The sequence below is a fragment of the Apiotrichum porosum genome (assembly GCF_003942205.1).
Source record: "Apiotrichum porosum strain DSM 27194 chromosome Unknown scaffold_14, whole genome shotgun sequence".
NCBI classification, from domain to species: domain Eukaryota; kingdom Fungi; phylum Basidiomycota; class Tremellomycetes; order Trichosporonales; family Trichosporonaceae; genus Apiotrichum; species Apiotrichum porosum.
In genome coordinates, this window is record NW_021167121.1 from 1 (window position 1) to 19,685 (window position 19,685).

Sequence of the window (19,685 nt, forward strand, 5' to 3'; positions counted from 1 at the left end):
GCACTCCTTGTTCATGGCGTCGGTGCCATCACCAGTGACGTTCTGCGGGATGTCAGTAAGGTGCTCCCAGCCGTGGTCACGGGACCGCGCTGCTGGCTCACGGTGGGAAACGGAGGTCTGTGGTAGCCGTCAGCGCTCGAGTTCGGCTTCGAATGCCCCGTGGGGCGGCGGTAAAAGGCGCTACTAACCGTGGACCGAGAAAGAGCTGATCTTGCCAGACATGGTGTACAGTCTTGTAGAGGGGTAGGGGGAGGAGAGGGAGGAAGGGAGGGGATAGATGCAGTGCTCGTGCAGCAGAGAGTGTTGGTTATATAAGAATAGCCCCTTCCCGGCTGCAACCACCACGACGCACCACCACCACAGGCAAAAAACGCTACACACCCGCCGGGCCGCCTGTGCCGCTCCTTGCCGGTCAGCCGGGATGCATCCGGACCCTGAAAACGTGGCAGTCCGGCCCGGATGACCCGTGCTCTGCTTGCAGGATTGGCTATGCACGGCCTGGTTATCCCAATTATCCCCCATAAACGCGCCGTGGAGACATGTGGGTGTGCTCATCGCGGCGGGAACGCAAAGCGCAAGGGGAGGCAGGAAAGCTTCTGAACCGGCTGTGGGCGGTGTCCAGAGCAACAAAAATATAGGTCACCGTTGACGCGCGCGAGTTGCACGGAGGAGAAGTCCGCGCCGCGGGGGCTTCATGGTGTTGAAAACACACAGTATGACATTGACGACTGGCATGTTGCTATCTGTTGCAGTTGTTCTTGAACGTCGTCGTGAGCACCTTCCACATGGCCACATGAGCTGGATGGCCCAACAAACACACACATGATTTTTAGAGACCACATTACCTCATTAACAGCTGACCTAAATGACCAAAGCTGACCCTAATGATCATTATTAATGTGTTTTCAAATCACCCCGCGCGAAACACATACACTTCTGGCGGCGGGCGCTGCGGGGGCCGCTGTCGCCTCACTAGTGTGTTTCTCAATGACCCCTCCGCAGCGCCACACTCACTTCGACGAGCGTGAGGTGGCCAGTGGCCAGTGGCAAGTGGAGCCTTCCGTGTGGCAGGACCAGGCGATGTGAACACGCGACCTCTGCCACGACTGTACTGTACGACTGTTCGCCATTGCGTTCGATTTCCGAGTGCCTTTCCAAGACGGTCATCAGTCACAGCGGTGGGCGTCACGTGACTTGGTTATCACCATCCACCGACGGCCATCTCTTGGATCCTCTCGGATCCCTGGTCGGGTTAGCGCAGGCTGGCGAGCTGGCGAGTTGCTGTGCCGAGGTTACCGGGGACTAGGTGTCAGTTTTCATGGCCAGCGTCGCTTGGCATGACACATCGCCAGCAATGCAGCAATGGTGCACATCTGCCGCACAGCGCACACGCCTCTCTGTTGTGACCGCCGGCGTGCAGGTGTGAGCCAATAAAAGGTTCCGCAATGGGCCCGAGGCGGCCACCAAGGACGCCGATGGATGACCGTTTGTGCCCAGTTGCTGTCAGTGCGAATGGAGACGGCATGGTCTTGGGTGCCCGCTTATTGCTCTGGGCCGCATGTGCGTGTAGTCTCAGATATATAACACGCTATCTTAGACACACCGCTGGCACCCTCTTACCCACCGCTCCATCCAGCACCATGGCCCCCCAGCTCACCTCCACAGCGTCGGCAGGCCTCCCCGCAGGGTTGAGCCTGCCGGCCCTCACCCCGCTCAATGTCGTTGGCCTGCTCTTCCTCGGCCTCTTCGTCCACCTCGCCGTCAAGGTCTTCCGCGCCTCACGCTCACCTCTGTACAATGTTCCCGGCGAGCCATCGCACAACTGGATCGTTGGCGACTTTCCCCACATGCTCTCTGAGCCAACCGGTGTGCTCCAGAAGCGCTACATCAACAAGCACGGCCACACCATCCGCACGAGCACTGGCATGTTTTCACCGCCCGGAATCATTACTTCAGACTTGACTGCGCTCGGCTACCTCCAGCGCAACCCGGACCTCTTTATCAAGCCGCCCAAGCAGTCTCGCGCGCTCCGCGCCCTTGCAGGAGACGGCGTGCTCATGGCCGAGTTCCACTCGCACAGACGCCAGCGCCGTATCTTGAACCCCGCCTTCTCCCCCGCAGCAATCAGGGACATGACCCCCGTCTTCTACGCAAAGGCAGAGGAGCTCCGCGAGCGGATCGCAACCGTTATCGACGACGACCCCAAGCACGACGCGTCGCCGACCCCGCCCAAGCCCGAGGACATTGTCCCAGGGTCCCGCAAGCTCGACATGGGCAAGTACCTGACCGAGCTGGCGTTTGATGTCATTGGCATGGCAGGCTTCGACTATGACTTTAGGTGCCAGCAGACGTCCAACCCCATCGTCTCGGGCTTCCGTGGGGCCCTTTCGGCTCTGATGCGCATCAACGCGCTCGCCGTCGCTCAGCACTTTTGGCCCGCCCTCGAAGTCATCCCTACCAAGCGTAACCTGGAGGTCGCGGCCAGCCTCAAGAGGACCACCGACGTCGGCAGGGTGAGTGCCACATGGAAAATGGCCACAGCGTGCTGACGTCGTTTAGGAACTTGTAGCCCAGAAGCGTCGCGAGCTGCTCGCCGCCGAGGGTGGTATCGAAAAGTCTACCGAGACGGGCAAGGACCTTCTCTCGCTCATCGTCAAGGCCAACATGGCCCAGGACCTTCCCGAGAACCAGCGTCTCTCGGACGAGGAGATTATTTACCAAGTGTCCACGTTCCTCCTCGCCGGTTCCGAGACGACGTCAAACGGTCTTTCGTGGGTGCTCTGGCGCCTGGCCCAGAACCCGGACCTGCAGCGCCGCCTGCGCGAGGAACTGTCCTCTGTGGGAAACCCCGAGCCGTCGCTTGACGAGCTTAACGAGCTCCACTTGCTCGAAAACGTCGTCCGTGAGACCCTGCGTATCGACTCGCCCGTCCCCGAGACCATCCGCGAGGCCACGGCAGACACCATGCTTCCACTCGCCGAGCCCATCACCGGCGTCGACGGCACCGTCATGACCTCTATCCCCATCAGGAAGGGCACGTTTATCGTGGAGCCCTTCCTGGCCGTCCACTCCAACACGAAGATCTGGGGCGACGACGCCGAGGTGTTCAACCCGGACCGCTTCGACCGCCCCAACTGCCCCGCCATGAAGGTGCCCGGCAGCTACGGCAACCTCCTCTCTTTCAACGGCGGCGCCCGCAACTGCATGTAAGTGTGGCAGGCATGCCAATCGTCATGAATCGCCCGCTGACTGTGCCAGTGGCTACCGTTTCGCCCTGCTGGAGATGAAGGTTGTGCTCTTCATTCTCCTGCGCAACTTTACGTTTGACATCCTGCCCTCCAAGCCCGAGATCACGCGCAAGAACTTGTGAGTTGGGGGGTATTTTCAATGCGGGTAACGGCCTGCTGACACTGCTTTGTAGCATCGTCATGCTCCCGTGGGTTGTTGGCGAGGAGCACGTCGGCTCGCAGATGCCCCTCCTTGTGGGCCACGTCCGCGACTAGGTGATGGTCATGGGCTCCCCGAAACCATGTATAGTTAGTTACTCAAAATAATATCGTTTAGTGAACCGCACGGGCACAGGTCCGTCACCTGGCGTGAGGGGCGTGTCGTGAGCTGCAGACTGGAGAATGAGGCGATATGTATCGTGCGTATGTCTCTGAGCAGGGCGGCCACGGATCCTATAGATCGACGAGGCAGTGTTGTTATGTCACGTGACTGGTTCCAGCAATCTCAATCGATGACGCCGCGTTGTTGCAACCCTATTGTCCTTCTTATTGTCCCTTTCAACCACACTTCTCCAATGGCCAATGCCTGCCTCCAGCTTAGCTCTCCGTCCGTGGATACCCAATCCGTCACTCTTTATTGATGCACGGCCTCCGACTCCAGCTTCCCCGCGCACTGGAACAGGGCCTTGACAATGTCGTTGCCCTGGTGACCCCACGTTCCTTGTGACCAACTGGTTAACTGGCCCGCAGACCGTGAGCGGCACCAGCTGGCGTAAATGCACACACGAACCCTTGGAATGGTCTGCTTCTGAGAACCGCCTGCACGAGTTGACCATCATGGGCAGCGCATGGCATGCTGCCTGCTGCCTGCGTGGTATGTGAGGCTGGAGGCTGAGAGGACCGGAGACCGGAGGAACATCCACACACGCGTGGCTGCTCAGGTGGAACATTACACACACGCCACGCCGTCCAGTGGCTTTTGTGTTGTATCTGTGCGCACAGACCGCTCACCCCGGCATCTCGCTCTCTCTCTCGTGTGTCATCTGTCATCTGTCCTTGCCACCACATGGTCGCTCTCTCTCAGCTCTCACCCACCAGTACTGCCAACAAGAGACGCACGTCAAAGACAATACCCAGATCCCATATGCTGCAGCATGCCCCAGTCAACAGCGCACAGTCCCCTGGCTCCAGTAACAGATCTGCTCAACGCCCCTTTGGCTGCAAGCAACAAAACAATACATGCCACAACTCACCCCCCCGCGGTCACTGCGACGAACTACTGACCTACTCTAGGATCTAGACATCGAGAACGTCCTTTCGAAACATACATCAAGACCCATCTACACACATCTACCACACGGGATTCCTGAAGCTCATATCTGTGAGTCTGCTCCCAGTCGCAATGAACGCCATCTAACAGTGGGAGACCTGCCACAGCCTTTATGCCACGCATTGTTGCCGGGCACAACACGCATCAGTGAGATCAACATTCGCGATGACTTCTTCGTCCTCGAGCCATCGAGCAGTGTCCCCTGCACCACCGAGGCCAGCTCGCCGGACAGTCGTGCATGTCGAGTCCATCGGTCGACCTATCTTGCGAGAATCGTCATCACAACTGCAAGCGTCTCACGCAGACACCATCCACCCCGCGCCTCAAGATGCCATCGAGCTCGAGCCACTAGGTTATGCGTATGTTGTTTGTCACTCGGGTGCCGAAAAACAGACCACTGATGGAAATCCAGCACAAGCTCCATCCATCTCAACCCATTTGAAAACCATGCCAGCGTCGAAGTGGAAGAGGAGGAGGAGGAGATGCTGTTGGATTCGCCAATGCCACCCACCCGCCGCATCAGTCGCGAGGCTACCAAGCCCGGCTACATCAGCACGCTTTCATCCCTCAAGTCGACCGACCAGAGCCTCGCGTCTGTCGAGGACAGCGGGTTCGACTATATCGACCTTCTCCCTGGCGGCGACAACGCGGCCCGCCCAGTGTCCGAGTACAGGCGCTCCATGTACCCGCCTGCTGGGTTCTACGACATCCCACAGCTGTCGCCCCCTTCAGACAACGTGCCGCAGTTTCCGTCCTTTGTGCAGCTGCCGCGACCACCGCCACCGCCCGTCCGCCCGTCGTTCAAGAGGCTCTTCACGCTGACATCGTGGAAGGACCGCAGTCTCTTCCTCCTGCCAGCCGTGATCAGTGCGCTCGGCGGGTCCGTCGTGCCGCCGTACATGACCCTCATGATCGGTGACGCCTTCAGCGCGCTCGCCGCGTACCCATCCTCTGGCGCCACCGCCGAGCAGGCCCACGCCCTCATGTCCGCCGTGGGCACCACGTCCATCAAGTTTACAGTGGCGGGGCTGGTGAGCATCATTCTCGGATACATCAAGCAGGTGATGTGGGTGCGGTTCAGCGAGAGCGTGGCGGTCACGCTCCGCCTCATGGTGTTTGAAGGGGTGGCGTGCAAGCCCCTGGAATGGTTCGACCTCGGCATGGGCATGAAGGAGAACGACAACGGGACGTCAGAGACTATCGGGGCCAGTGGCCTCATGGCAAAGTTTGCTCGGTGAGTTGCGTGAAATGTAGGCTGCAGAGGTCAGTGCTGACGGCGCACAGCGAAACCGACGACGTTCGCATGGCCACCGGTGTGCCCTCTGGCACCGTTGTCCAGTCCATCGCCACGTTCTGCTTCTGTCTCGGTCTGGCGCTGTACAAGCAGTGGGCCCTCACGCTCGTGACACTGTCGGCGGTGCCGCTCATGGTGCTCCTGAACGTGGTCACGCAGGCGCTCGTGCACCCGATGTACTCTGTCGAGCGCCGGGCGTTTGCCGAGGCATCCACCGAGGTCGAGCGTTCCACCTCGGCCATCTCCACCGTCAAGGCCTTCAACGCGCAGGACATTGAGCTCGGGCGGTTCTACAGGCTCACCACAGCCGCGTGCGACTCTCTCCGCAGGCAGGCTACCGTCTGGGCCGTGTGCCTTGGCGGCAGCCAGGCGATTATGCTGTCCATGTTCGTCATTGGGTTCTGGTACGGCTCCAAGCTCGTTGCAGACGGCACCACGAGCGTGGCGACCGTCATGACAGTGTTTTGGGCTACGCTTCTCGCCAGCGGCAACCTGCAGTCGATCGTCCCGCAGCTGTCGTTCATCACAAAGGGCAAAATGTCCCTCGCGTCCCTTCTGACCGTCATCCAGGACGAGGAGACGGATGATTCGGTTGGCGGCAGCCGTTCCAGCAACAACAAGTTCTTTGGCACCACCCGCATCTCCACCGTGTCGAGCGTCACGGCAAAGGTGCGCAACCGCCCCGCACGCTGCCGTGGCGAGTTTGACTTCCGCGACGTGCGCTTTGCGTACCCATCGCGCCCCGACGTCCGTGTCCTGCGGGGTATCACGCTGTTCCTACCTGCGGGAGAGACGACCTTTATCGTTGGCGGGTCGGGCTCGGGCAAGTCGACTGTCGCTCAGCTCCTGTTACGCCTGTACAAGCCCAACTCGGGCGAGATTGTGCTCGACACCAAATCACTCGACAACATCCCCGAGGACTTTACCCGCGAGCACATTGCCGCGGTCCAGCAGGGCTGTATCCTGTTCGACATGTCTGTCCATGACAACGTCGCCATGGGCGTCGTCGGCGCAGGCAGGAACTGGCTCGGCAGGTATCGCGACCACACGGACATTTCGCGCGACGAGGTGATCGAGGCGTGCAAGATGGCCTTTATACACGACTTTATCATGTCCTTGCCCAACGGCTACGACACAAAGCTCGGCACGGGTGGCTCCCTGTTGAGTGGCGGACAGCGCCAGCGACTGGCCATTGCGCGCGCCCGTATCCGTGACCCGACAGTGCTCATTCTCGGTAAGTTTCGCACGTCCTGATGCAAAACTGACAACCAGACGAGGCTACTTCTGCCCTTGACGCGACGTCGCGCGTGGTCGTCTTTGACGCCATGAAGGAATGGCGCGCCAACCGCACCACCATTGTCATTACCCACGACCTGTCGCAGATTGGGCCCGAGGACTTTGTCTATGTCATGAAGAACGGCGTGGTGGCCGAACAAGGATTCCGCTTCGACCTCATGGGTCTCTCCGACGGCGTGTTTACTGCCATGGCGGCTGAGCAGGCAGTCCAGCCGCTCCCGATTCGCGAGGACGAACAGTGGCAAGATGGCGGCGTCGTGCACGACCTTCTCGAGGCCGAGGACACCGAGGAGCCACAAGTTGAGCGCGTGCGGGCGCCGGCCCTCAGCGGGTACTATGACAACTTTGAGGACTTTCACCGCCGTACGTCGGTCCGCGCGTCGTACATGCCCGACAAGAGGGCCGGGACCGTGTTCGCCGAAGGCAACCATCCGGAGTCGCGAGGTGTTTCGATGCTCTTCCACTCGCGCAATTTGAGCACGGGCAACCTCGGCAGCAGCGCATCTCTTGGTATATACGGCAACAACTCGCGCAGTTCGGTCCAGCTGCCCATCCGGGCCAAGGTCGGCGGCAGGAGCTCCCTCTTTGGTGGCAACGACTCGCAACGCCGCATCTTCCACGGGGCCAACGCGTCCCAAAGCAGCGTCTTCCGGTTTCCCAACGCCTCACGCAGCAGCGCGGTGCTGCCCAACGCCAATGCATCACGCAGTTCCATCTTCCAGCACACCCGCAACGCCAGCGCCTCCTCTGGACTCTACCAGCAGCCCAACATTTCTGCGGCTAGCATACCCCAGCAAGCCAACGCTTCCCGCACGAGCATTCTCCAGCCGTGGCAGTCCGTCAACGTGACCAAGACCATGGCAGGTGAATCCACCTCGTCCCTCACGAGCCGCATCAACTTTGCTGCGCCGCCCGTCCGTGCCGGTCCCCTGACCCAGGCGCAGCGTCGGCTCAGCTGGGCTCCCCGTGACCTGGGGAACGGTGCGTACCGCCAGAGTGTCACTGGCGGCGTCCAGCTTCGTTCCAGCGTCCAGGGATCGTTCCCGCGTCCCTTGTCCGTGGCCCAGGCCCAGCAGTACCCGCGCCCCATGACTGTGATCCAGCGTCCGTCGACCATTGTCAGGACCACCTCCGACACGGACAGCGAGGCCACCGTCGTCGGCACCGAGCGCAAGTCGGCGAGCTCGTCGTCGGATAACACTGTCACAGTTTCCATCGCCGACGAGGAACCGCCCAAGGCGCCCATCCGGGGTGTTTTCAGCTTGGTGTGGTACTTTCTCCCGACCATTCCGGGCAAGCCCATGCTCCTCCTGGGTCTCGTCGGCGCCATTGGTTCCGGTGCACTCACGCCCATCTGGTCGTCGTTCATCTCCAAGCTCATCACGCTCGTGGGCACGGGCAACACCAGCCTCGTGGCCAAGAAGGGCGGCGCCCTGCTGGGTATCTGCTTTGCGCAGGGCTTTGCCGTCTTCCTGCAAGAGTTCTGCCTCCAGCGCGTCGCGGCCACATGGACGGCGTCGCTGCGTACGCGGGCGTTTGAGCGTGTCCTCGACCAGGACAAGGGGTGGTTTGACGAGCCGCGCAACGCGCCTGCGCGCCTCGTCCAGAGTCTCGTCAAGGACGTTGACGATATCCGATACCTCGTCGCGACGATTCTGCCGCGCATGGTCGTGGTCGTGGTCATGATTGGCCTGGGCATGATCTGGGCCATGGCTGTCGGGTGGCAGCTCACGCTGGTGGGGCTGGGTATCGCACCCTTCTTCGCCTTCCTCATGGTCATGTCCAACCGCGTGGCGCAGGTGGCAGAGGCCAAGAACAAGCTCCACCGCGAGGCCGTTGCCCGCACGTTCTACGAGGTGAGCTGGCCTGCTACAGAGTCTGAAGCTGACATGGGCAGAGTATCGCCAACATCCGCGGTATCCGTGCCATGGCCCTGGAGACGAGCTTTAGCGCAAAGTTTAACAAGGAGATCCGCGAGACACGCGCTTGCGCCGTTGACGCGGTGCTCCGGACCGCCGTCGCCATTGCCTTTGCCACTGGCATGCCCCTCTTTGTGCAAGGTGAGTAACGTGCTGCAAACTGTCACTGACGGGCAGCTCTCATGAACTATGTCGGTGCCATCTTTGTCAAGCAGGGCACAATGACGTACGCCACAATGCTCGAGGTGTACACGCTCGTCCTGTTCAGCTTGACGTTTGCCTCCCAGATGCTCAGCTTTAGTAGGTCATTCTCTGCACACGCAACCCTGACCTGCCCAGTGAACCTTCTCACCAAGACCAAGGTCGCGTCTCGCGACTTTGACCGCTTCCTCTCGCTCTCCCTGCGCACCAACGAGTCCAAGGGCCACGCCAGGTTTCCCATCAAGGGCACGATTGCGTTTGACCGCGTCAACTTTGCCTACCCGACACGCCCAGACATGCCCGTCCTACGCGACTTTTCGCTCAAGCTCCACCCGGGTGAAAGCGTCGCCATTGTGGGCCCCTCGGGCTGCGGCAAGTCGACCGTCGCCGCCCTCCTGCAGCGGCTGTACGAACCCACGGCCGGCCGCATCACCGTCGAAGGCACGTACCCGCTCACGGCGGCCAACGTTCCATGGCTGCGCAGCAACATTGCCGTCGTGTCGCAGTCTGCCAACCTCTTCGACGCGAGCGTCGCCGACAACATTGCGTACGGGACCGACGCGGCGCGCTCGGACATTGTGGCGGCGTGCATCGACGCCAACATCCACGACTTTGTCCAGTCCCTCCCCGAGGGGTATGAGACGGCGCTGGGCGAGAACGCGGGCCTCATCTCGGGCGGCCAGGCGCAGCGCCTGCAGATTGCGCGCGCGCTCGTGCGCCGCTCGCCCTTGCTCATCCTGGACGAGTGCACGTCGGCGCTGGACGTGGATAACCAGCGCGCAGTGCTGGATACCATCGAGAAAGTCAAGGCCAACGCGACGACCTTGTTCATCACCCACTCGACCGAGGCGATGCGCCGCTGCGACCGTGTCGTCGTCCTCGACAGCGGGCGCGTTGCCGAGGATGGACCGTACGAGGATCTCATCAGGCGCGGTGGCGTGTTTGCAAAGCTCATGCAGAGCGGCGAGTGGGAGTAGGCGGTTGTGGAGTGGGACTGTTGTCTTGTGTCTAGATACGTACCTTATAGTCTTTATTTCCTTGTATGAACCAGTAACGTCCCCCAGGCCGCATCTGCACGTGTCCACTCAATGTTACATGACATGCTGGCGCTACTGATGCTGCTTGATACCTCCGCCCTTGAACTGATAGTAGTGTGGCGCGAGCTCGACGAGCCACTCCTCGTCTACAACCGTCAGGTCGCGCATAAAGCTCTTGGTTGTCTCCACAACCTCGTGGAAAATGACCCAGCCGGTGCTTGGCTGGCGCGTAAACATGACCGAGGATGGGTGGACATGAAGAATCTGAGAGAGTTGATTAACGTCAAATCCATGCTTGCCGCAACTCACTGCTCCCTCACGCGCACTCCTGTACGTGCCGTCGGGCAACATACGGGCCGCATTCTTAAAGTATCCCGACACGAGACATTTCCGCAACCGCACGGCATCGCCGTCGCACGACACAATGGGGATGCTGAACCGCTCGAGGTACTTTTTCAGCTGCTTGCGGATCGCCACGGCGCGCGACAGGGCCTTGAAGTTGATCCGGTGGTTGCCGCACCAGCTCTTGTCCCGGTGGCCATGCTTGATGAACGCATTGTACGCGTTTAGGAGGGTGAGGTGGTCGCCTTCCTCAGCGGTAAACTTGCGCCGCTCGACCTCGGACATGGCGCCGCGCAGGCCGCCGTCGGACATGTTGAAGACGTTCTGGACCGACGTCATGGCCGCAATGGAGAGAATCTCCTCGCTGCACCCAAACTCGTACGAGTTCAAGAGGATAGCGGCCATCATGGGATCCAGGGGCACTTCGGCCATCCGTTCCCCGAGCGGCTTGGTCAACCGCCCTTCCTCGTCAATGGCCTTGAGGCAGAACAGAAACTCGAGCGCACGAATCATCATGTCGCTCGGTGGTGGGCTCATAAAGTCGAATTTGGCGACATTGTCAATACCCAGCGCCTTGAGCTGGAGAACAAACATGCTAATGTCAGACCGCACCAGCTCGGGCGGTGTCATGATCGGCATGGGCGACATTGGGTTGCGAGTCGGGAGAATCGCGGACGGATAGAGGCGGAAGCACTTGCCGGCAGAGGTACGACCAGCACGACCGGCCCTCTGGTTCGCAGACGCCAGTGAGCAAGGGGTGACTGTGAGGACGTCCATGGCGGTACGCGGATTGTACGTTTTCAACTGTCTAGGTCAATCGCCGTCGCACATGCGTCAACCTACCTTTACAAAGCCAGAGTCGACCACATATTTGATACCATCAATGGTTACACTTGCCTCTGCAATGTTGGTCGAGAAGATGACCTTGCGAGTGTCTCGTGGCGGCGGGTCAAAGATGATCTCCTGCTCCTCGGGTGGCAAAGTGGCGTACAGCGGGAGCGCGAGGATCTGGGGAGCTCCTCGGGGCATTCTGTATGTCAGCTAGGTATTCACCGATAACTCTCAGCTCACGATTGCGTCCTGTCCGCCACTTGTTGAATCGCATTGTCAATCTCGTCGCGCCCTGTCAAAAAGACCAGCACGTCGCCCGCCGGTTCCTGTTGGGTCAGACAGGGGCAAAGGCCGTGACCCACCTTCAGATGAATGTTGAACACCGTGTCCACAGCCATCTGCACATAGTCGACAGCGGGGTCCTTGAGGTAGCACACCTCCACGGGGAACATGCGGCCTTCCAGACTGACGACTGAGCGGTTAGCGGGCAGGACGCCTTAAGGAACCCACTGATGGCGTCGTCCTTGGAGCGGTCTGAGCCGTCGGCGTTGGTGTTGAAGTACTCGAGAAAGTCCTCGCTGTGAAGTAGGTGAGCAATGAGAAGTAACAAATTACCTACGCGTCAATGGTAGCCGAAGAAATGATAACGCGCAGCTCTGGTCGCTTCTTCATAACCTTCTTGAGCAGGCCAAGTAGGAGGTCGGTGTAGGCTCCTCGCTCGTGCGCTTCGTCGATCTGCAAGTCAGCGTGCTTTCGTCCATGAAGGAAAAGCACAAGCTCACCATAATGACGCTATACCGGCTCAACAGCGGGTCGACCATACACTCGCGGAACAGCATGCCGTCTGTGAGATACTTTATCCTCGTGCGGGTCGGAGAAGACAGGTCCTCGAAGCGGATCGAGTAGCCGACTTCATCTCCGAGGATCGTTCCGACCTCCTCGGCAACACGTGTGGCTACGCTAGTGGCGGCAACTCGTCGAGGCTGGGTGCATGCCACTACTCGGTTGTCCGAGGACCATCCAGCCTCATGGAGGTACTGGGGTATTTCTAATGTGTGAGCTGAAGTCAACGATCGCCTGTAAACTCACGAGTCGACTTTCCGCTACCCGTCTGGCCCACGACAATGACAACCTGATACCTCTCAACACACCAAAGCAGCTTGCTCTTGTGCTTGTAGATTGGCAAGCGCTGACGCTGCGCGTCGAGGCTGAGGTTGGCCCTCTGCGAGGAAGTGGAGACGAACGAGCCCTCGGCTTCGGACTCGCGGTCGAGCGCGCTGCCTGAGAGTTTCAGTGACTACTTCGAGGGAAATGGAACTCACCTGGAGCGACTGTCCCTGGCTTCCAGAATTTGGGCGGCATGGGTCTGGCGGGAAGGCGAGTGTTGGGTGATACGTTTGTTATTGCCAGGAGAGTTGCAGGTGGACATTCGAACGAGATGAGCGGCGACACTGCGTATATCATCCCCCCTGTTAGGATATACAAAGCCCCCTCCTCGGGTAGCTCCGTCTGCTCCCGGTCCTTATCTTTTGAATCAATGGTTGGGTCCTGACGTCGGTGTCTGTCCGCTCTCCCATTCGACCGCTTGCCGTCCACAAGACCATTGACCGTTGCGCCGACAGTGACGGACACCATGTCATGTCCTAGATCTCCCTGTTCTCTCGGCGCATTCCAGTCATTCCATTCGACACTCTCTCTCATCTCCCACTAGCCAAGCCCCGTCAGAAGCAGGGCGCCAGTCAGCTCGCACCCTTTAGGTCTTGGTAGCCGAACCCCGCAAGTGGTTAAAGAGTCGGCGCCGTCCTGGTCCCCCCCGGGACATGACTTGAGAGCTGGCACGGTGCTTCTACACATTCTAGAGAGAGACATGTCGACATTGTCACGGCGCATCCATCGCCTGCCCCGCCCAACACTCCTCGGCCGCGCGGTCGTGCTTATCGGCGCCGAGCTCCTCGCCAACGCCGCATGCTGGATCGCAGCAGGTATCTGTCTGAGCCAGGCAGATGGCCTGATAGGACTCGCACTGCTGGCTTGGGTAAGTCGACACATTTCTCCCGTCTCCAAAACCTGGTTCTTGCACTCACACCACTACAGACACTCGGCTTGCGACACGGCCTGGACGCAGACCACATCTCGGCCATTGACAATGCTACCCGCCAGATGGTCAGTCTCGGCCGCCAGCCCTTGACTTGCGGCCTGTTCTTTAGCCTGGGCCACTCGACCATCGTCATCGCCGTCAACATTGCCATTGCCGTCAGCGTCGACATCTACGACAAGCTCGGCAAAGTAGGCTCCGTCGGCGGCATTGTCGGCACGTCCGTTTCGGCGTCGTTCCTCTTCCTCGTGGCCTCGATCAACACGTTCTTCCTTATTGGTGCCATCAAGGACCGTCGACGGGCCAAGGCCAGGGAGGCGGCCGGTTTGCCACCCGATGAGGTGGACCCGGCCAAGATCCACGGCGGCGGATGCCTCGTGCGCGTCATTGCGCCCATCCTCCGTGTTGTCGACCGCCCGTGGAAAATGTATCCGGTCGGAATCCTCTTTGGCTTTGTGAGTGTACCCACGACGCGACTGTGCTGACTCTATAGGGCTTTGACACTGCCTCCTCCATCGCTCTCCTCGCCATCTCGGCCATCGCCACGCGTGGTCCTAACGGCGAGGCCATCAGCCATGGCAAGATCATCATCCTTCCAGTGAGTTGCAGGCCACCTGCCATGTGGTCAAAACTGACACCCACAGTTCCTCGTTAGTAACACTCCAAGCTAGCTGGAAAGCACCCACTGACCAAACATATAGTTTACCGCCGGCATGTCCCTCGTCGACTCGCTCGACTCGGTTCTCATGCTGTACGCCTACGCACAGCCAGACCTGCGCTCGGGACCCGACCGCAAGATCCGCCTGTTCAGCCGGTACGACCAGACGCTGTCGACCGAGACACTTGCGCCACTCACTGCGCCAGAGGGCGCCGAGGCATTTGAGCAAGATGTCGAGGGCGGCGCAGCTGCCGCCAACTCGCTGGAAGCTGGCAAGGACATGCTCAAGCCGGCCTCCCCGGAAAGTGACGGCACGGCCGCGACGGTCGAGGTCGACCCCGAGACGGAGGCGCGTACCGAGCGCGCCCAGCGTCTCGTGGCTGCCAAGACGGCCACAATGTCCAGCCTGTCCATCAGCCTCACCCTCCTCTCGATCCTCGTGGCGCTCAGGTATGTTCCCAGCGGCGACGTTTAGTACCACCCAACTGACATGTGCCTCCAGCATCTCGCTGATTGAGATCATGGGCCTAATTGGCGAAAACTGCACCCAGTGCAGTGCGGCCGCGGACGACCCCGACGGCGGCGGACTGGCCGGGTCGTGGTGGCGCGCATGGGCCCGCGCCAACGATGCGAGCGGGTACGTCGGTGCCGCCATTGTTGGGTGCTTTGTGGCTATTCTCGCGGGATACCATGTTGTCAAGTGGGGTTGGAGGAGACATCAGAAGAAGAACAAGGTCGCGGGTCAGGAGCGTGAGAGCTCGGAAGGCGAGAGGCAGTATGGCGCCACTGAGGTTTAGACTCTCCATCTGTAGCATGCAAGCAGTTGCCTGTTCCTCTGGCAGTGCACAGCGGTATATATGTACGGTTCATACGGGGCGGTTACGGGGTTACGGGTGTACGTGTCGTAAAGGGGTCAAACTCGAATTCACCACTTGGCTTCTCACATCTAATAACAACTGGCAGGACATACCCCTCTCGTGTACGGGGTACATAACGTCGCTTACCAGCCCTGGTTGCCGCCGTACTGGTCACCCTGGTGACCGTGGCCATGGCCGTGAGGAGGTTGGTTGCCGTAGTAGCCCTGCTGGTGCTGGCCCTGCTGGTGCTGGTTGGGGTCAAAGCCACCGCCGTAGTGCTGCTGCTGCTGGGGAGGAGGTTGGTTGTAGCCTCCCTGGTTGTAGCCTCCTTGGTTGTAGCCTCCCTGGTTGAAGCCTCCCTGCATGTTGACGTTCTGCGCCGGCATGTTTTGGGTGTTGTAGTGGCCCTGCTGCGTGTTCATGCCGTAGTGCTGGCCCTGGGAGGCCGCGGCAGCGGCAGCGGCGTCGTTGGGGTCAATCTCACGCCAAGCGTGGGCACCTCCGGCAGTGCCGGTGCCAAAGCCCTGCTGCCACGGCTGGATTTGTTAGGTGAGAACGACACGAAGACAACTCACCATCTTGCCGCCGAGAATGTCCTGGCCGGCGTTGAGGACCTGAGAGCCGGGCTGGGAGTGAGCATAGGTAACGTGATGCGAGGGGTGCACCTACCACGTGAACGTTGTGCTGCTGGAAAACCTCCTGGAGACCACCCTCAGGGAGCATCGAGTTGTGGACGTGGCCTTCAGGCGACGTGTCACCAATGCGACGGTTCTTGCCGGCCTTGACATTGTCCGAAGTGAGACGGTTGAGAATCTCATTCCTGTCCTTACCCTGGCTGTCAAGCCACTTGCGCATGTGCTCAAGCATGAGGGTCTGGATCTGGGACTGGCGGTTGACAAAGTCCGGGTGGAAGAGACACTGGAGAATCTCGTCGACGAGCTGGTTGGCGTTGGCGTTGGTGTTGCCCCAGGCCTGGACAATGCGCTCGACCGAGAACTGGACGATAATCTTGGCAATCTGCCCGGCGGGCTCGTTGAGGATAAGACCAAAGTGGTCCTTGGAGAGGAACGAGTGGGTGGGGTCCGACGCGTTCCAGTCGTTCCAGACCTCGTACTGGTCGACAGTGTCGATGACGGCTTGCGACGACGAGCTGAGGGCCGAGGTGGCCGTGCCGAGGAGGGGCTTGACAAAGGGCTCGAGGGTGGTCATGACAAAGACGGCAACCGAGTTGCCGATCTTGTCAACGAGAGAGCCAAGGCCGGGAATCTTCTCGAGGGTGTTCTCATAGGTAAGCACGATATACAAGGTAGAAAACATACCTCAATCCTCTTCATGACCGAGTCGCGGAAGCTGAGAATCTTCCACATGACGGCGTGGAGCTCTTGGGGGCTCATCGTGCTTGGGTCCTGGCTGCTCGCACGCATAGTGTTAATGTCGTCCATCTCGCGCGAGAGCTCGTGACCATCGCTGCCGGGAAGGTCAAAGAAGAGCGTGCGGAGGGTGTTCGACGACGCGGACTGGCCCTCGGAGATGGACCTGGAGTTGGACAGCGCCTTGGAAAGGTCCGACACGGATGCCTGAAGGTTAGCGGATCAACAGCAGGCAACTCTCACCTGAGAGAGATGGTCCGTGGCCTCGCCCATGAGCGAGTGGATAAAGTCGGAACCACCAAACGTGCCGGTGACGAGAGGGTGGACATCGCGACCGTTCGGGGCACGGATCTTGACGTTGCGGCCAACGTGGGGGAAGACGTTCTGGTTACCCATCGAGATGAGAGCTGGGGTTGGTAAGCATATGGCCAATGGTATCCAAAGCCAGACCTACCAAGTTCACAGAAGTTTGAGTGGGCGCTAAAGTCCTCACTGCAGTGTCAGCTTTGAAGGATTGTGTTAGCTCACAGAGTGTGAAGGGCCTGGCCGAGGAGACGCATCGCCTCGTACTGGTCCTCTGTCCTGTGCGACGACGCGTAGCGGCGACCCATGTCGATACAGCCCAGGAGGGTGCGACGGACAAGAGCCTTGGAAGTGTCCCAGTTGCCACCCTCGTTGGCAATGTAGTTCTTCATACCCGTCTGGGGGTCAATCTCGAGCTCGCGCGGGTCGATGGGGCCACGGAGGCGAGGGTCGATTTTACGGGCGTCCTCGCCATCGGCGTAGCCCTTGGGGTTGTCAATGTGCTCGGTGGGGAGGTAGCAGCCGAGACGCTCTTTGGTAACTTCAAACTCGCCAGTGACGTAGCCGTGGGCTGAGAATGGGTCAGCGTCTGTACGTTGATCGCCGCCCATCACTCACCCAGGAAGCCCAGAACCATGACGACGTTGATGATCGTCTGAAGAGGAGCCTTCTTGAGCGCACCGACATCGACCGCCTGAGATGGTTAGATCCATGTGGGAGGAACAGGATGGAGTCCTCACCTGAGAGTAGTCACGAAGCCAGTTGCCCTAGAGGCCGTCAGCGCTGTTTATCACTGCCGGATTGCCCGTCGTCGTGCGTCGGCCGTGCTCGTCGCACGGGGTTCACGTTGCCCACTCACAAAGTAAGTACGCTTCACATCAAGACCGGTGAACTTGACGCTACGGCCAAGGAAGCCACCGCTGGCGGCCTTTGCCATGTTGGCGAGGATGTCCTCAATGTCACCATGACGGAAGGCCTTGTCCTCGAGGTACGAGTAGCTAGGAATGTTACCTGAGAGGGGTGAGCTGAATACAGACAGCAGCAGCGTAGGCACTCACCAGCGCCAAAGGCATATGCCTTGGGGGCAAAGGAGAGGGCCACGACGGCCACGACAATGAAGAAGAGAGCCGAGCGAGCCATTGTGATTACAGGCCGAAGCGGCTGTTTGGAACGGTAGGATGAAAACAAGTGCGGTGGGAAGCTGCCTGGGACGTGGTGACTCTGTGCAGAGGGCGCCTTTTCTTCAATGTGAGCCCCGAGGCGATGCAGTGGCAAAGAGAGGTGGGGGTAGTGGGTGGAGTGGGGGTTGAAGGAGATGGGTTAAGTGGCCAGTGGGAGATGATCGCGCCTTGTGTCTCGTCGGCGTGTCGTGTCTTCTGATACGCGCGCGCCACGCCCGCTGGCCGCTGGGTGCTGTGCAACGGGGCTCAGAAGCACAACAGCCGAGGGGCCAGAGCACGCGTGAGAATGCGGGGTCACCCCGCATTACAAGTCTTGGCATTGGGGCGCGACCGTGGGAGAGCAGGTAGAGAGTGAAAGTGGCGAACAAAGGGTCTCGTGGCGACGCGACACCTGGTACCAGGTTCCTCGCACCAGTGGCCATGGTAACTGATTAAACGGAGGACGCTGTGGTTGAGGAAGGCTGAAAAAAATCTTGGAATTGGGAAGCGTGGGGAACGTGTGAGAGTCTAATGATACATGAAGTAGTGTCTGTCTGTTCTCGGTTCTCCGCACCCTGCGCTGTGCTCTCCGCGCTACCTCTCTCCCAAATGTCCGGTCCTGAGCACTCCTCTCAGTCCTGGAAGTTATAGACGAGCTCCTCAAACTCGTGGAACACGTCGTTGCGCCTCAGGATGTCTCCGCCTGCCATCTCGTCGACGTCGTCGTCATCCTTGCCGTCGTTGCCGCCCACACCCAGGTGCGCATTCTCGTGGCAGATCGTCGACGGGTGAGGGGGGACGTGTGAGACGTCGGGAAGGGCGGACCGGGGGGGTTGATGCCGAACACGAGGTTTGTGTTGGCGGGGTTGTTGGTTGGCACGGTGGCCAGGCCAAAGCCAAAGTGCTTGCCCCAGGGACGGAGCGACTCGTGAAGACGGAACATGAGGAGGTTGGCCTGCTCGTTGATGCGGGCGAGGCCCTCAATGACGTCAACGATTGTGCTGATGTCGGTGACGCCGAGATCGAAGTAGGCCCAGCGGACCAGCGGAGCTATGGGTGCTGCCCAGAGGAGAAGAAAAGGGGGGGGGTGACTGGGAGGGTACCGAGGAGAGCGTGATAAAAGGCCTTGCCGTTCGCCAGGTCGTGGTCCTTGTGGCGTGAAAGTGTCATGGCCACCGAGCTGCCGCCTAGGTAGCCGGGATGCCAGTCGCACCGTTTCCAGCGTCAAAGTAGGCGACGAGGAGAGCGGGGTCACAGAGGCGCCAGAGTGTGCCGATCGCGAGAGGAGCCAGTTGACCGCGCGCCCCACCCTGCTGGAAGATCTCGAACGTCTTTCGAACCCAGCGGAGAGATGCGGCAAAGGGGTAGCGGATCGAGGCCAGTTCGAGGTCAGACGCGTGCTGGGACGCGACGCGAACCGCACGATGGGTGCCCCCCGATGCCGCCCTCAGGCAGGCCATGGCGAGGTAGCAGTCGCCCCAGGAAAACGGCTCGGGGCGGGGGAAGGTGTTCGTGGCGGGGTGGAGGCCTGGTTGCGCACGGATGAGGTATCCACCTGGCTGGCGACCAGCGTGGCGGCCGAGTGGGGCGTTGGGCATGGCCATGATGTTGCTTGCTGCTGTAGGCAATCAGAGCAGTGCTGTCGTTGATACATCATGAGGGAAGGCGACCTCCCGTGAGGTCGCCTTCCCTCCAAGTGGACGGCGAGGCAGGCCAGTCTTTGCCTTCCCTCCTGCGAGGAAGACGACCTTGCCTTCCCTCCTGC

At 60.1% G+C, this 19,685-nt stretch overlaps 6 protein-coding genes across 6 annotated transcripts; 3 read left to right on the forward strand and 3 right to left on the reverse strand.

The window, feature by feature from the left end:
- Positions 1–1,640: 1,640 nt before the first annotated feature.
- Positions 1,641–3,503, forward strand: EHS24_002785 (uncharacterized protein; the record flags this gene model as incomplete). The annotated part of the gene is made up of 4 exons (XM_028618507.1): positions 1,641–2,513; positions 2,560–3,206; positions 3,259–3,366; positions 3,422–3,503. The coding sequence occupies 4 exons, from the start codon at positions 1,641–1,643 to the stop codon at positions 3,501–3,503; spliced, it is 1,710 nt and encodes a 569-aa protein (XP_028472874.1).
- A 1,219-nt stretch (positions 3,504–4,722) lies between these two features.
- Positions 4,723–10,244, forward strand: EHS24_002786 (uncharacterized protein; the record flags this gene model as incomplete). Its single annotated transcript, XM_028618508.1, has 7 exons — positions 4,723–4,916; positions 4,970–5,791; positions 5,842–7,085; positions 7,124–9,003; positions 9,045–9,207; positions 9,244–9,366; positions 9,406–10,244. 7 exons carry the CDS (start codon positions 4,723–4,725, stop codon positions 10,242–10,244), a joined length of 5,265 nt encoding a protein of 1,754 aa, XP_028472875.1.
- Positions 10,245–10,376: 132 nt separating this feature from the next.
- On the reverse strand, positions 10,377–12,839 carry EHS24_002787 (uncharacterized protein; the record flags this gene model as incomplete). Its single annotated transcript, XM_028618509.1, has 10 exons — positions 10,377–10,568; positions 10,614–11,450; positions 11,490–11,676; positions 11,718–11,803; positions 11,840–11,949; positions 11,988–12,055; positions 12,097–12,212; positions 12,260–12,525; positions 12,567–12,758; positions 12,800–12,839. The coding sequence occupies 10 exons, from the start codon at positions 12,837–12,839 to the stop codon at positions 10,377–10,379; spliced, it is 2,094 nt and encodes a 697-aa protein (XP_028472876.1).
- A 505-nt stretch (positions 12,840–13,344) lies between these two features.
- On the forward strand, positions 13,345–15,027 carry EHS24_002788 (uncharacterized protein; the record flags this gene model as incomplete). Its single annotated transcript, XM_028618510.1, has 6 exons — positions 13,345–13,512; positions 13,572–14,027; positions 14,066–14,170; positions 14,217–14,222; positions 14,274–14,680; positions 14,733–15,027. The coding sequence occupies 6 exons, from the start codon at positions 13,345–13,347 to the stop codon at positions 15,025–15,027; spliced, it is 1,437 nt and encodes a 478-aa protein (XP_028472877.1).
- A 203-nt stretch (positions 15,028–15,230) lies between these two features.
- Positions 15,231–17,900, reverse strand: EHS24_002789 (uncharacterized protein; the record flags this gene model as incomplete). The annotated part of the gene is made up of 11 exons (XM_028618511.1): positions 15,231–15,623; positions 15,663–15,713; positions 15,757–16,368; positions 16,407–16,664; positions 16,701–16,864; positions 16,912–16,949; positions 16,986–17,331; positions 17,379–17,454; positions 17,501–17,527; positions 17,620–17,771; positions 17,819–17,900. The coding sequence occupies 11 exons, from the start codon at positions 17,898–17,900 to the stop codon at positions 15,231–15,233; spliced, it is 2,199 nt and encodes a 732-aa protein (XP_028472878.1).
- Positions 17,901–18,552: 652 nt separating this feature from the next.
- EHS24_002790 (uncharacterized protein) lies at positions 18,553–19,524 on the reverse strand (the record flags this gene model as incomplete). The annotated part of the gene is made up of 3 exons (XM_028618512.1): positions 18,553–18,687; positions 18,768–18,970; positions 19,134–19,524. The coding sequence occupies 3 exons, from the start codon at positions 19,522–19,524 to the stop codon at positions 18,553–18,555; spliced, it is 729 nt and encodes a 242-aa protein (XP_028472879.1).
- Between the last annotated feature and the right edge of the window lie 161 nt (positions 19,525–19,685).